The 13,292-nt window shown below is 47.9% G+C and overlaps 1 protein-coding gene across 1 annotated transcript in view; it reads right to left on the bottom strand.

Moving 5' to 3' along the window:
- The window catches only part of GMPR (guanosine monophosphate reductase), a 40,120-nt gene extending 26,834 nt beyond the window's left edge, over window positions 1-13,286 (bottom strand). Inside the window, exons 1-4 of the mRNA XM_024764200.1 lie at window positions 13,188-13,286; window positions 6,492-6,611; window positions 4,218-4,301; window positions 993-1,166 (exon numbers count right to left, since the gene is read on the bottom strand). Of these exons, the coding sequence (XP_024619968.1) occupies window positions 993-1,166; window positions 4,218-4,301; window positions 6,492-6,611; window positions 13,188-13,274 (465 nt within the window). The 5' untranslated portion in view covers window positions 13,275-13,286. The remainder of the gene's footprint in view (window positions 1-992; window positions 1,167-4,217; window positions 4,302-6,491; window positions 6,612-13,187) is intronic.
- Between the last annotated feature and the right edge of the window lie 6 nt (window positions 13,287-13,292).

Below are 13,292 nucleotides of genomic sequence, written 5' to 3'. Positions count from 1 at the left end.
GAGGGGGAAATGGGGAGGGTTGGAGTGGGAGTTTGGGATTAGCAGATGCAAACTTTATATACAGAATGGATTAACAACAAGATCCTACTGTACGGCACAGGGAACTATACTCAATACCCTGTGGTAAACCATAATGGAAAATATGAAAAAGAATATATGTATATATAACTGAATCCCTTTGCTGTACAGCAGAAATTAATACATTGTACGTCAACTATACTTCAATAAAACAAATTTAAAAAAAGAAAAGAAAGAGAAAACTGGGTTCAAAAAAATTTGTAGAAGGAGAGTTAGGTAAATTATCTAGGGGTCAATCAATAATTGCTATGTTAATTAAGACTAGTAAAGACACACAATTACAATATAGATTTTCCAAAAGCCCAAATTTAACCCTGAAGCTTCTAGTTCATTTTTCTGTAAATCTATGTTTCCCAGCAACAAGAGATATACATTCTAACTAGCGAAGGTGTTAAAAATTAGGAAAATACCCCCCAAAAGGCAGGAAAAGTCAAACATAAAGATGTTAGATAAAACAAGACACCAACTGATTTGCAAATAATTGTTGACTATTCTGAAGTGTTCACATTGTGGATATCAGCTCTTACAGCAGAGTTTTCTACTGGCGAGGAGACTGGGGCAGAGATGACATAAATATGTTAAACAGAAAGCCAGTTACGTTTTCATTTTTAAAAATATACCCTTTGTTAAGCAGTGACACAGACCTTGGTTTAACGGTCTCACATGGTAAGAAACACTTGATATTTAGCAGAGACGAAGACCTTACGGCATTGATCTGGATTTTATATGTATATTTTTAGAGCAGAGCCAGTTTTCAGATCTTCATAGCCGCTGCCTCTCCTTTTCCTGCTGATTCTCAACTAGTCTGCTAAGAAGGAGGCACCAAAAGCTACGAAGAGAACACAGCTCCCCGGACACCCCACACACGTCTTCTCTGCTTCCCCATCCAGAGGAGGTCGTCCCACCATACCTACCATAATGGTGTGTTCTGGAAATCTGGCCCGGACGAGCTTCACGAATTCCACAAAATGTTCCGAGTATCCATTGGCCACATCCAGGCAAATAAACTTGACCTGCGGCACGGCTTCCAGGATGCTGCTCATCTTTTCCAGATCATTCTTCCCACTGCCCGAACTCACGGCTATATGCTGTACCAAACAAACCAAGAGGCGTAAGACACGAACAGTAACCCTGCCTCCATCCACGCGCCTGTTCTGGGCACAGCACCGTGACCCTCCGAGGTTCACCCTGATCAGACAGACACACAGTGGACCGGCTCAAGAAACACGCAGCAGCAGAGGTAAAGGAGATTGACTTCTTCAGTTACCTGAACTGACTCTGCCGTCTGTCCCACCATTAAACAGCACATATCCTGAGCCCTGGACCTCAGCCACACAATCTCGTGCCTGGCTCTTGTTTCATTTCCTCAAGCTCTCCACGTGGAACTCGGAACCGTGGAGCTGCTGGTGCAAATTCTCCTCCAGGAGGAGAGGAGAGGTAAAGAGAGCCAGGGTGGCTGGTCTGTTCAGGTTCCTCGTGCCAAAGCCGTGGCCATCACCCTGAGCATCTCGCTTAGGCGGCAGGAAGGAGGGAAAGATGTCTAAAACCTCTCTGATAAAACCCCTTCCTGTTTTCCTTTTCACTTCCAATGCAACATTATCGCAACATGCAAATCGTAACCTGCACGGGTTGCCGCCAGTCTTAGCGTCTCCATCCTAGAGGCAAAATGTCCCAAAGTGCGAGAATGAATGAGCCCCGAAAGGATCCTCCCCATCGGCACTGGGACGTGCTTACACCTGAAGCCAGCACAGTCTCCTCCGTGACACCCTTTCCCCCAAGCTCCCCAGCACTGGCGCTCTCCAACCCACCCCGCTGCTCCGCTCAAAATCTGCTCTTTGGATTTTAGTAATTTATGCCTCAACAAAACTAACCCATGGGATTGTGGCCAGAGTCGGCATCTCACCTTTCATGAGATATTTATATTTTATAAATTTATATAATGTTTATATTCTAACTCATATTTCTAAACTATAAGCCACAGACGAGGGACATATCTGAAAATCCTTTGTTATTCCCACCAAATCAAAACAGTGTAGCTACAACTCAGATACTGAATGTAAGCAGACTGGTAACGTGATACATATTCACTCCAATTTTCACTCCTCCTGTTTACGGTCTGACCTGTGCCCCAAATCCACACGTTCTTTCCCTCCCACTGAGTTCTGCTTCCATTTTTATTTTCTCCTTCATTTCTGTTACAGTTTAGCAGGTGAAACTCAAGATTGGTTAGTTTCCCTCTGTGCCACTGAGTTTGTACCATGTTCCCTTTTGAACGAGCTCTAATTTGGTGGGAGTGGGGCAGTAAGTGAAATGAGGACACTTGGTAATGAAAAAGCCAAGGTTCTGATGAATCATGCACTGCTGGAAACTCATGCTCCCCAAACTTCATCCAGAGAAGAGGGGAAGAAGGTGAAACAGAGACAATCCATTAGAATAAAATATGGCAAAAAGGAAGGACCCACTAGTGAGCCAGAACTATTTTATCTCTGAAACCACCTTCGCCCCAATCAAAATCCACACATAGTCAAGGCACAGAAAAAAAAAAAAAGAAAAAAAGAAGCCAGTGTAACTTCAGAAGCAGTACAATAGGAAGTCATTTTCCAATCACAGATGATCTCACCATGTAGGAAAGCATCTAAATGCAGGGATTCCTCTATGGCATTGACGTAGAACCATTGAAGTGTGCCAGGATCAAAGTCTGGTGTGTTCTACCCGGACTTTTGTTATTTTCAAACTGCTTTTTTTTTTTTTTCCAGTAACAGTGTTACTGAGATATAGTCAAAAACAATTCACCTTTGAAAGTGCACAATTCAATGGTTTTAGTATTTTTGGACTTGTGCAACCATCACCACAATCAATTTTAGAACGTATCACCCCAAAAAGAAATTCCCACACCCTTTAGCCCTCACCTCTCATCCCACAGCTTTAGGCAACCACTCATCTACTTTCTGTCTCTGTCTCTACAGGTTTGCTTATTCTGGACATTTCACTTAAACACAATCGTGTACACAGCCTTTTGTGTCTGGCTTTTTCACTTGGTAAAATGTTTAAGATTCATCCATGTTGTAGCATGAATCAATATTTCATTCCCTTTCACTGATGAATATTCCATTGTATGGATATACCAGATTTCGTTTATTCATTCATCAGCTGATGGACATTTGGGTTGTTTCCACCTTTTGGCTATCATGAATGATACTACTGTGAACATCTGTGTGCAAGGTTTTGTGTGAACATACAGTTCTGTACCTGTTGGGTCTATACTAGGAACAGAATTGCTAAGTAATATGGGAACTCTTATGTTGAACCTTCTGAGGAACTGCCAAACTGTTTTCCACAGCAGCTGCACCATTTTACATCCCCACCAGCAATGTAGGAGGACTCCAATTTCTCCACATCCACGCTAACACTTTTTATTATCTGTCTTTTTGATTAAAGCCATCCTAGAGGGCATGCTGTTTATTCCGCTCCATTATAATCAGCTCCAATTATAACAACTTGCTATAATTAGGTATCTTTTCTGGTCAAAAGGCATGTTTAGAACGGACCCGTTCCCCGGAAGGAAACACTGCCAGGTCCTCTGCAAGTTCTCATGATAGAACACTTCACTTCTCAAGGGAAAAAAGATATTCCTTGCAGGTAAATCCTAATGTTTTTTTAAAAAAAGAATACAGTACAGGCTTCCTTGGCAAATTCTTGGCAATGATCAACGGCTGGGGGACCACTACTGCCTTCCCCCAGTTTCTCCGTAGGACTCTGTGTGTCTATCTGCTGCCAATTCAAATCCTTTTGACAACCCTCAAGATTTTCTTCTGAGTAAGCATGGACATATATACACCACCAAAAGTAAAATAGATAGCTAGTGGCCGCATAGCACAGGGAGATCAGCTCGGTGCTTTGTGACCACCTAGAGGGGTGGGATAGGGAGGGTGGGAGGGAGACGCAAGAGGGAGGAGATATAGGGATATATGTATACGTATAGCTGAATCACTTTGTTATAAAGCAGAAACTACACACCACTGTAAAGCAATTATACTCCAATAAAGATGTTTAAAAAAATAAAATAAACAAAAATTGAAAAAAAAAATATTTTCTTCCCCCTGCAACAAACGTAATTTATAACCAGGGTGGAGTCATACCTGCAGACATTCTGGGTGATTAGCGGCAAAGAGCTTCCAGTCATCCAGGGCGTAATGCTTGTGAATTGCTGTAAGCATGGAGTGCTAGGAAATAAAACAGCACCATTAGGACGAGAAGTCAAGGGAGTTCCACTCCCCCTTCCTCCATATGGCGAGGGTGATCCACCAATACAAAAGCATCCGGTGTTCCAGCCCTTCAGGCTTAATTTGCTTTGAATATGCTCCTAGGAGGCCCGAACGGATGGAAGTGTAACTAGGGAAATCGCAAAACCGTGTTTTCCACTCTAATCTGATGAGACAACACAGCAGTCAAGATTGAGGAGGCAATGGCAGGAGGCAGGGGGGTGGAATAAGGGAGAATTCTCAGAGCCCTGACTGAGGCCAAGAGCAGCACAGAGCGCTGGTCCCCTGCCCATCAGCAGGGCAGCCTGAGGGCAAAGTTATGCTTCCTCAACTCCAAAGAAGCTCAGCTTCTACCTGAAAGCTTTTCTTTGGGTTCACGATCTAAACATCTCCTGCTAAAAGCTAAACCCATCAGGCAGCTGGTATCCTTGAGGGAGGGAAGTACATAAATCACAATCCTAAATCTATGACTATCAACCCAGCAAGCGTTCACTGAATACCTACTTTGTGCGAGCGCTTCGCATACATTATTTCATGTGCTTCTCAGGACTTTGTATAGCAATAGTAGTCTCGCGGGCAGAGATGGGGCTTAAGAAACTTAAGGTTAAGAAATTTAGCAATCGCTTGGCCAAAAAGGGGTGAAGGCCAGAATCAAACTCAAATCTGAATGCGGAACCCAGGCTCCTCCTCCTGTATCAGGGCCTCGCTCCTAACTTCTCTCAGTTCCCTCTCCTAAAAGTCTACGACTTTATTAATGCAAGACACTAACTCAGTGGATCTCAGAAATGGAAGACTCGTAGGAGCCGCACAGGATTAGCTACTTCAGTGCATACTGTCTCACTCATGGGGACTCTTTCCTGTGCAGATGGGAAGAGCACAGCAAGTTCTCCGTTCTTCACGGACCACTCATCTGATATGTGAATTCATCAGGGCTATTTATTGCCCCCTGATTCCATGCATTTTTACACAAACACGTAATTCATTAGTAGCAACGGCTGATCACAGCAGAGGGAGGAGAAGATAGGGAGCAAAAAATACAAATTCCTTTTGCAATTAATTTATTAGCCTCTGGCCCAAAGCTCACTGGGGGCTAAGGGCGGACAGACGAGGCAACTGATCCTGGACTCAGACAGACCACCCCCCACTCCATTTTGTGACTTCATAATTTGTTTGAAAATCTCCCTTCTAATCACGGGCTAATAATGAATCCCAGCACCTCCTGAGGTTAGACATGCTGTCCACAGCAAGAAGCTCTTTCAACTAATTGGATTTATCTTTTCACTTGGCAGGCTTTAGCTACGGAAATAGTTGCACATACTCTGTGCATCAGAAGCAGACATTTCACGTCTATGATGAATAAACGCAGCGAACCTTGGACACAAATGCAGACACAGATGTGTGAGATGAAGATTTTGCCCACAAATAACTTTGTTTTTATTTTTCTAAAGCCAGGGCACTAGCTACTCCCTTCACAGGCAATGAGACAGCAGCTGGTTCACGGGACCCTGAGCTTGTACTAGTATCTGTTGGTGTAAGTTGGGAGACAAATCCCTTATTCTGGAGTCAGTCTGGGTTTGAAATCTTGGCTCAGTGACTACCTGCTTAAATGCCTTGAGCCAAGTGACCTCTCCTCTCCTTCTCTGCCTCGATTTCCTCATCTGTATAAGGAACCCACCTGTATGAGCTGTGACCACATCGTACACGTTACAATCAGTGCTTGGCATCTAAGTTTTCTCCATAATGATGTAATAAATGCTACAGAACAGACGAAGAGGTTCTGTCTTCATTTTAAAGGTGCTGTCACTCTTCTATTAATACAATACTCATCCAACTGTATAATATGGCACAATGTCCAACTTCTTTTTGTGTCTCTAATTTCCAAAAGGATCACGAGCATTTTCAAGAAAGAAATGGACGCAGGTCTAGACCATCTCCCTGAAGGCAAAGTCCAGACTCCATCCACCTTCTGATGGAAGGGAGAAAAAGAAGTGCCTGTAGCAACAATCAGACTCAGAACCAAATAGTTCGGCCACAGCGAATGACCTGAAGTGTCTCACTTTTCTCCTCTTCCCCGTGTCTGAGTAAGTCCAGGGTGGGCTACTGACCACCTGTCCAGTGTGCTTCTCAGAGGCAAAAAGCCCACCGTCCTACCTGTGACATCACCACTGCCATCTCAAACGTCCCCACGGTGTCCATGTTGGCCACAATGATGGGAATCCCCGAGTAGGTCTGCTTCGAGTTCCGAAATGTGAAGCTTCGCTCGAGATCCACCTGTTGCAAAAGGGAAAAGAAGTCCTTGGCTCGTTATGTGATTTGGGTAGAACTTCTAGAGTTTGGAGCAAGTGGAAAGGACACAAAGGAAGTGTATGTCCCTCGGTCCCTGGATTCTCTTAGGGATTGGGCCAGGGGTTCCAAAGACAGGTGAGTCCCTGAGGAAATGGAGGCATGGGTTGTTATCCAGGTGCAAAAACTGAACTGGGGTCCTTACAACCCTCAAGCACCAGTACAAGGCACCGCGTGTTCTGCCATCAAGCCCAGCCTCCAAGTCAAAAGCTCCCCGCTTCAACAGCCTCTCCCACCCCCCTGCCACCTCTGTCCCCAGCCTGGTTCATAATAGCCCGAAGCACCTACATACAAGTCACCTTTCCCCACTTCCAAGCACTGGAGGAACAGCTCCCCTTCTGGGAAAATTCACTCCACTCTTCTCTGCCAACCAAGGCCCTCCCTTTAATTCTCACCTTCCGAGAGAACCAGGCAATCCAAATTCACCCTGCAGTCAGCTGCAACCCATAACTCCCTTAGCCCTTCAACCTTCTCAGCTATTTTGTAACTATCAGCATCTTTCAAAGAGCCAGGAGGAAGGACATTGCAGCCATGTCTGTGCACATAACCACTTGTTCCTTTGACTTGCAAACAGCTCCAATTCTACCATAACTCCAACCTCAGGGTATTTATGACCAACTCAAGCGACAGGGAATCCAGAACGAGAGCTAGGCCAGGAAGGCGGGCTCAGCAAAAGCAGTGGGTAGGGCCAGGCGCTGGCCAAGAGCTAGCAGAATCGAAATCACTTCTTCGACCCAGGGCAGATCCCGGGCCTGTATGCGCACAGATGCAGTGGCTCATCCTTCCCCTGCTCTGCTCTTATCCCAAGCCCCCCACCCCACCCCCCGGCAGGCTCAACTTCCCAGGCTGGTTTCTGGCTGGGTTTGGGCAATGGGGTCACTGGTGGGACATGGGAAGACAGGGGGGGAGGTGGCCCTGGGTGTAGTCAGAGTAGTTCTCCCAGACCCCCTCTGCCTTGGCCTGCATGGTCTTGGTGCCAGCTCACAGAGTGATCCCAGGCCTTGGGAACCTCCCCTTTGGGAGTGAGTTGTCTGCTGCCAATCTCTGGGGTCCCTCGGTATTCCATCCGGTGTCTCAGCTGTGTCACAATGCCTTGTATTAAATTTCCTGTTTTAAATATTCAGCAATGTTCGTTTCCTCAGCAGGACCCTGAGGGATACAGCCCCTCCTGGAAAGGGGCACTTCCCCAAGGAGAACTGGCAGGACAAACACAGGTGGAAATGTTAAGCTTCTGCAAGAATTTGCACCTACATTAATCCTGGCTGACTGAGGACAGCAGCGGTAATCACTTCCTACCAGTATTTATCTAGAGGCTTCTTCTATTTTTTCATTGGAGGTAACTTTCACCTTGCCATCAACATATCAGAACACCAGGGGGCACCTCAGGTCCTTTTCACACCTCGCGCTCCCCCACCCCAGAAGGCTTCCTGGGCTAACAAGGTCATAAACATGGCGGCGCTGGCCTTAAACAGCAATCAGTGAGGGGAGATGAGATGCTGTCACTGCCAGAGCACTTGTGGAAGGCAGCTCATCCCTTTCCCCACTTCCTTCATTACCATCCTTGGTTCTACTTCAGTGAAGCAAGTTCAATCTGCATCCTGAAAGGTAACTGAGGGGATCTATTAGTTGCACCCTTCTGGGCTGCTAATGGCGTGGACATTTTGGCTTTCAGGCTTAAAACAATCAGAATTCCTTCATCTCAAATTACTTATACTCCTTCCAAGAAACGTGAGGAGGGCTGCCACGCTCTGCACCCAGCTGAGCTCACAGTGGGTTTTTCTTGGCACTGCAAAACAGTTCTCCATGGAAAAGGTCAGCCTTGGCAATGAACTCTTCCCCTCACTTCTACTCTCCTGCATACGACGGAGCCTATGCGATCCTTAATTCTAGGAACGAGAAATAAAATATCTTCCCCGACCTTATCCACGCAGACAGAAGGACACAGACACACACACACCCGAGACGACCAGTTGTTCACGGAGAGAAATATTTTAAATATTCTAGCCACCAGAAACAAAACTTGGCACTTAACCTGCCACAGCTGGTCCACGCACCAAATATAGCACCTCCAAACACTCTCTGCTAAGCCTGGTTTGAAAGGGCACAGGAAGCAATAAGCCACCCCTCTCCGGCCTCAATAATGCATGTTTCTGCTGTTCTTTAAACATACCTTCGTCATAATCCTGCAGCCCAACATTTGGGGGCCCCAAAATACAAATAGAGGCCCACCTGCCACGTTTCTAAACATCTCAACGTTACGAGCAACGTGTAAGAAGCTGCTACACAAATTCTGTTCTATCCTCCTACCTTTACAACACAATTTCATTAATGACCTGGAAAGCACCAGAACATGGTGCCGTGGGAGCCAGCCCTGGCCCCTGTCTCTTCCCACGCACATCCTTCTGGGCCCACATGGACACCCCAGTCTGCACAGTAAGCTCCATGCACACATCCATCCCTGCAAACAGCGGCCACCTGGCCACTCTGAGGTTAGAGGAGAGCATACCGGCAGCAAGGCTGGCCCTTGAGAAACACACCTGGGGAAGAGGCCCCCCGTGCAGGCCTTGGAATCAGCTCGAAATCACGTGGGCAGGAAATCCAGGATCCTGAGTATCTGGAGCATGGCCTAGAGGGAAAGGCCCAGCCCTCAGCCCTGCCCAGTGAGGAGGGGATGGGGGAGCAGAAGTGGAGCCCGGGGCAGGGGCCTCTTTTCCCTAAATCTATGGCTGGTGCTGATTAAAGCAATTCTCTTATTAGAGTATTCATTATCTGTCTCACCTGTAGACTGTAAGTCGAAGCGTAGGGGCAATGCCTTTCATCTCTGTGGTCCCAGTGGCTCAAAAAGGGTGGAATAAATGAATGTCTGGCTGAGGGGTAAGGATGAGATTGTTTTGGCCCCCAGCCTTTCAGGGCAATGCGTGGTAGGCCCCAGCCCGGCCCTCTGAACATGCTTGGTCTCCTGGAAGTTTCACCATCAGGTGTCAGGATTCAGAGAGGAGCATGGAGCCACACACAGTACCAGAGCGCCACGGGGTTCCGCAAATGCAAAGGCTCCGGTGGCCAGTCTGTGTGCACACCAGAATCACGGTGGGATGACTCCCAAAATACACACGCTCAGGCCACCCCTAACTTAAGAAATCAGAACCTTTGTGTTGGAGACCACACGTGTATTTTGGAGTGTCTCCCCAGGTGATTCTGATGCATCAAGAGCAGGCCTCATCACACCCTCCAACGTTACAGGACAAAATTTACAGACGCTGTTACGGTTTGAACTGTCTCCCCAGAAAGGTAGTGAAATACCAACCCTCAGTACCTGTGCACGTGACCTTACTTGGAGATAGGGTCTTTGTGGATAATCAAGGTAAGATGAGGTCGTTAGGGTGGGCCCCGTTCCAGTATGAACTGGTGTTCTTATAAAAAGGGGAAATTTGGACAGAGACACACAGAAAGGGAGAATGTTGATTCCAGAGGAAGACAGAGATCAGAACGCTGCGTCTACAAGCCAAGGAACACCAAGGCTACGTGTAAACAACCCGGAGGCAGGAGAGAGGCTCGCAAGATTCTTCTCCCTCACAGCCCTCAGAAGGAACCGTGAGACAATACATTTCTGTTGTGTAAGTCACTCAGTCTGCAGTACTTTGTTACGGCAGCCCCAGGAATCTAATACAGAGCCCCGGTAATAAAATAACTAGCTCAGAGCTTGGAAGAACCCAGGCCTCCTTTCTCCCAGCCGATAGTCTCTCTTCTCTGCCATGGTCTCATTCCCCTCGGGCCAGCCTGCTGTCCACTGAAGCTGGACCAGAACTCACCAGAACCGGTCCACTTGTCACTGGACTACTGGTGAAAAAACGACTAAGGAGTCTTAAGGAGACTGACAGCTCATCAGGTCATGTCTTTTCTGTCCCAGGACAAGTAAGTGGCCAATTGTCCAGTGCAAATTCCTCCAATGTCTGACTTCCAAAGTTATGGTTAAGTTTGCGGTTTTTAAAAAAAATCTTCCTAGCTTAAGGACTAGGGTGGGACACTGGAATAAGAAATGGGTCCCAAGGAAGAAAATGCCCAGGGAGTCAAGGGACGATGTCCCCTCCCCAGAGTGTCAAAGAAAGACAAAGTTCTTGCCCAACTGACAACCATGTCACTTCCTCTGAAAAGATTACCCAAATGCTCCCACACAGCCCTGTGGCCCTTTATTCTTGTGGCCCAAAGCCTTGTGAAGACACGAGCATGGGCAATGGGTGGGCAGTGAGGATGACTGCCGATCTGTTACAACCACAGGAAGGCAACCTGGGCCATCTCCACCTGCAGCCTTTGCCTCTGGGAGTTGACCTCAAATTCATTTTATGTGACACTTGTGGAAATCCCCTTGCAGAAGCACTAAACCTCCGAGTGGAAGGGCACTCTGCCTTTCTCTCTATTTCCTGCTCACAGCAGCAGGCCCAGCTCTTCGCAAAACTGCTGCAGTGATAAATCTTGTCAGTTGTCATAACTCTCCCTTCCCAGCCAGACTCTGCTTTCACAGGGTATGCTTTACTCTCCTGGCTCCGGTGCTTTCTCTCCTGGCACCGCTCAGATCTGCTCTCTGGTTAGGCTCAAAGTCCGGTCATTTACCATTTAGTTTCAAATTTACACTCAGGTATCCTTCTGCCTGGGGGCATACATTTAGGATTCTATCTGGTCGTACAAGGCAAAGTTTTCATCTGCTTACAAGAAATTTCAGGCATCCACAAGCAAACTGAGAACACCTTGAGAGGGGATTAGAGGTCTACCTAGATCCCTGAACATCACTGAAGCAGGCAGCCAGGTGATACCGGGTGGCCAGCAGGCAGCTAAACTATGACGGGAACCAAATGGAAAGGCAACGCCAGTGAACTCAGGTTTCCAGGCAGGGACCTGGCAAACGTGGAAACATGAAAACACTTCTCAAGGACACAGAGACCTCACTGCTATGTGTACATGTAGACCGCAAGGTGTCATGGGAAGCTGGGACATTAACACTTTCAATCAGCCCAAATTATGAAACCAAATGATGCACGACAACATCACACGATTCCCTGGGAAACAGTAATTCGTTTTATTACATAATCCTGAGTTTCACCTTCACAAGTGGTTTCCTGCTTCAGAAAATACACATAATATATCCTTGTTTTAAACATATAACTTTTCTTAAAGTAAGTTTCTCTCTACTAAGTGAATTGTGAATATTCAGACTACTGAGGCCAACAAATTACTAGTCTGCCCAGAATCCCCACATCTCGTCTTGGCCTGGACTCAGGTCCAAGCTACTGCTTAGACTTCAGGAGACCAAGGCCTGCGATCGCAGCTGTTTATTGCTCTTCTGTCTGCCCCCGCTCTTTAGCACCCGGGAGGACACAATAGAGGACAAGAACAGAGTTGAGCAATCCAGGGGGATAAGGGTTAATCATTCCTCGCCTCTTCCAGTCCTGGCTCCAGCTGCCAACCCTCCTGCTTGAGAAGGTGAGTTGGGAGGGCCTGGTCATTGGCTAAAGCAGCACAGGCTTCCTTAATTCAAACAAGCCCTCAGCTGGCAGCACCAGGCACTGCAGTTAGGAGTCAGGCGGGGGCACCGGCAGACAGCCCGGGGCCTCGCAAGGGGATTTATTTATGGTCCGGGGAGCGGGACGGATGGAGCAGTAGGCTGGCTCGGTCTCCTGCTGTTTACTTCTCCAGCCCCCGCTTCCAGACCCAGCAGTCTCCTCCCCTTCGGCTCCAGCTCTCGGCCCGCCACGCAAAGTCACGGTCACCGGGATACACGACTCCGGGGGACTCTGCCTTTGTGTGCAACTAGTTTATCCTTCACAGCTTGACCTTCCTCCTGCCCCCCTCCCTGGCTATGTCCAGTCTGGTCTCCACCTGTTCCTCAAGCTTCGCTCTCAGTAAGGCAGGGCCAACAATAACGCCTCCACCCCTACTCCCGCACCCCAGTGCTCCCAGCTTCCCAAACGCTGGGCTGGACTGAAGCGGTCCAGTAAGTTGGTGCCATCAGGCACAGGTCTGCAGCCCCACTCCCAGAAATCCACTGAAACGCAGAAAGTAAACCCTGAACTTTTGCCCCGGCGTTTCCCTGTTTTGCAGACGTTTTAAAAAAATTCCATTTCTGTACCTGTTACTAAAGCAGCCAGAGTTCCCCGCACTGAGAGACACTGCCCCAAAATCTCCTCTCCCTTTATACTTCGTCTCTGCTCTGTGTACCACCCCCCCGCCATCCTCTCTAAGTCACTTGGCCCCTTGGTCTTCGCTCCTCTGGGGTCTAGTTCTATTGCGTGCTTCCCCTCGCCCACCCGACCGGACGGATTTAGAATTTTAGGCCGGAGTCGGACCCCTTAAAGACACCTCCAGTCCTGGCAGGGAACCAGCTGCCCTTCCCCCTTCTACAGTGCTGAGGAGGGCAAAGGGGGTCAGCGTCCCACAGAAAAGCTGGCAAGGCTGGCACATCCCAGCGCCTTGCACCCACCTCCCCCGCGCCACCCGGGCAAAAGATCCCACCTCGGCTCGGCTCTTGAGGCTGCTTCGCTTGGGTCGGAGCAGGACATCCTTGAAATCCAGCTTGAGGTCGGCATCTATGCGGGGCATGGCGCCGGCGGCGCGCTC

Source organism: Neophocaena asiaeorientalis, unplaced genomic scaffold (assembly GCF_003031525.2).
Source record: "Neophocaena asiaeorientalis asiaeorientalis breed wild unplaced genomic scaffold, Neophocaena_asiaeorientalis_V1.1 scaffold427, whole genome shotgun sequence".
Lineage (NCBI taxonomy): Eukaryota > Metazoa > Chordata > Mammalia > Artiodactyla > Phocoenidae > Neophocaena > Neophocaena asiaeorientalis.
The sequence above is the reverse complement of the archived record's forward strand: the minus strand, read 5'-3'. Positions and strand labels throughout refer to the sequence as shown.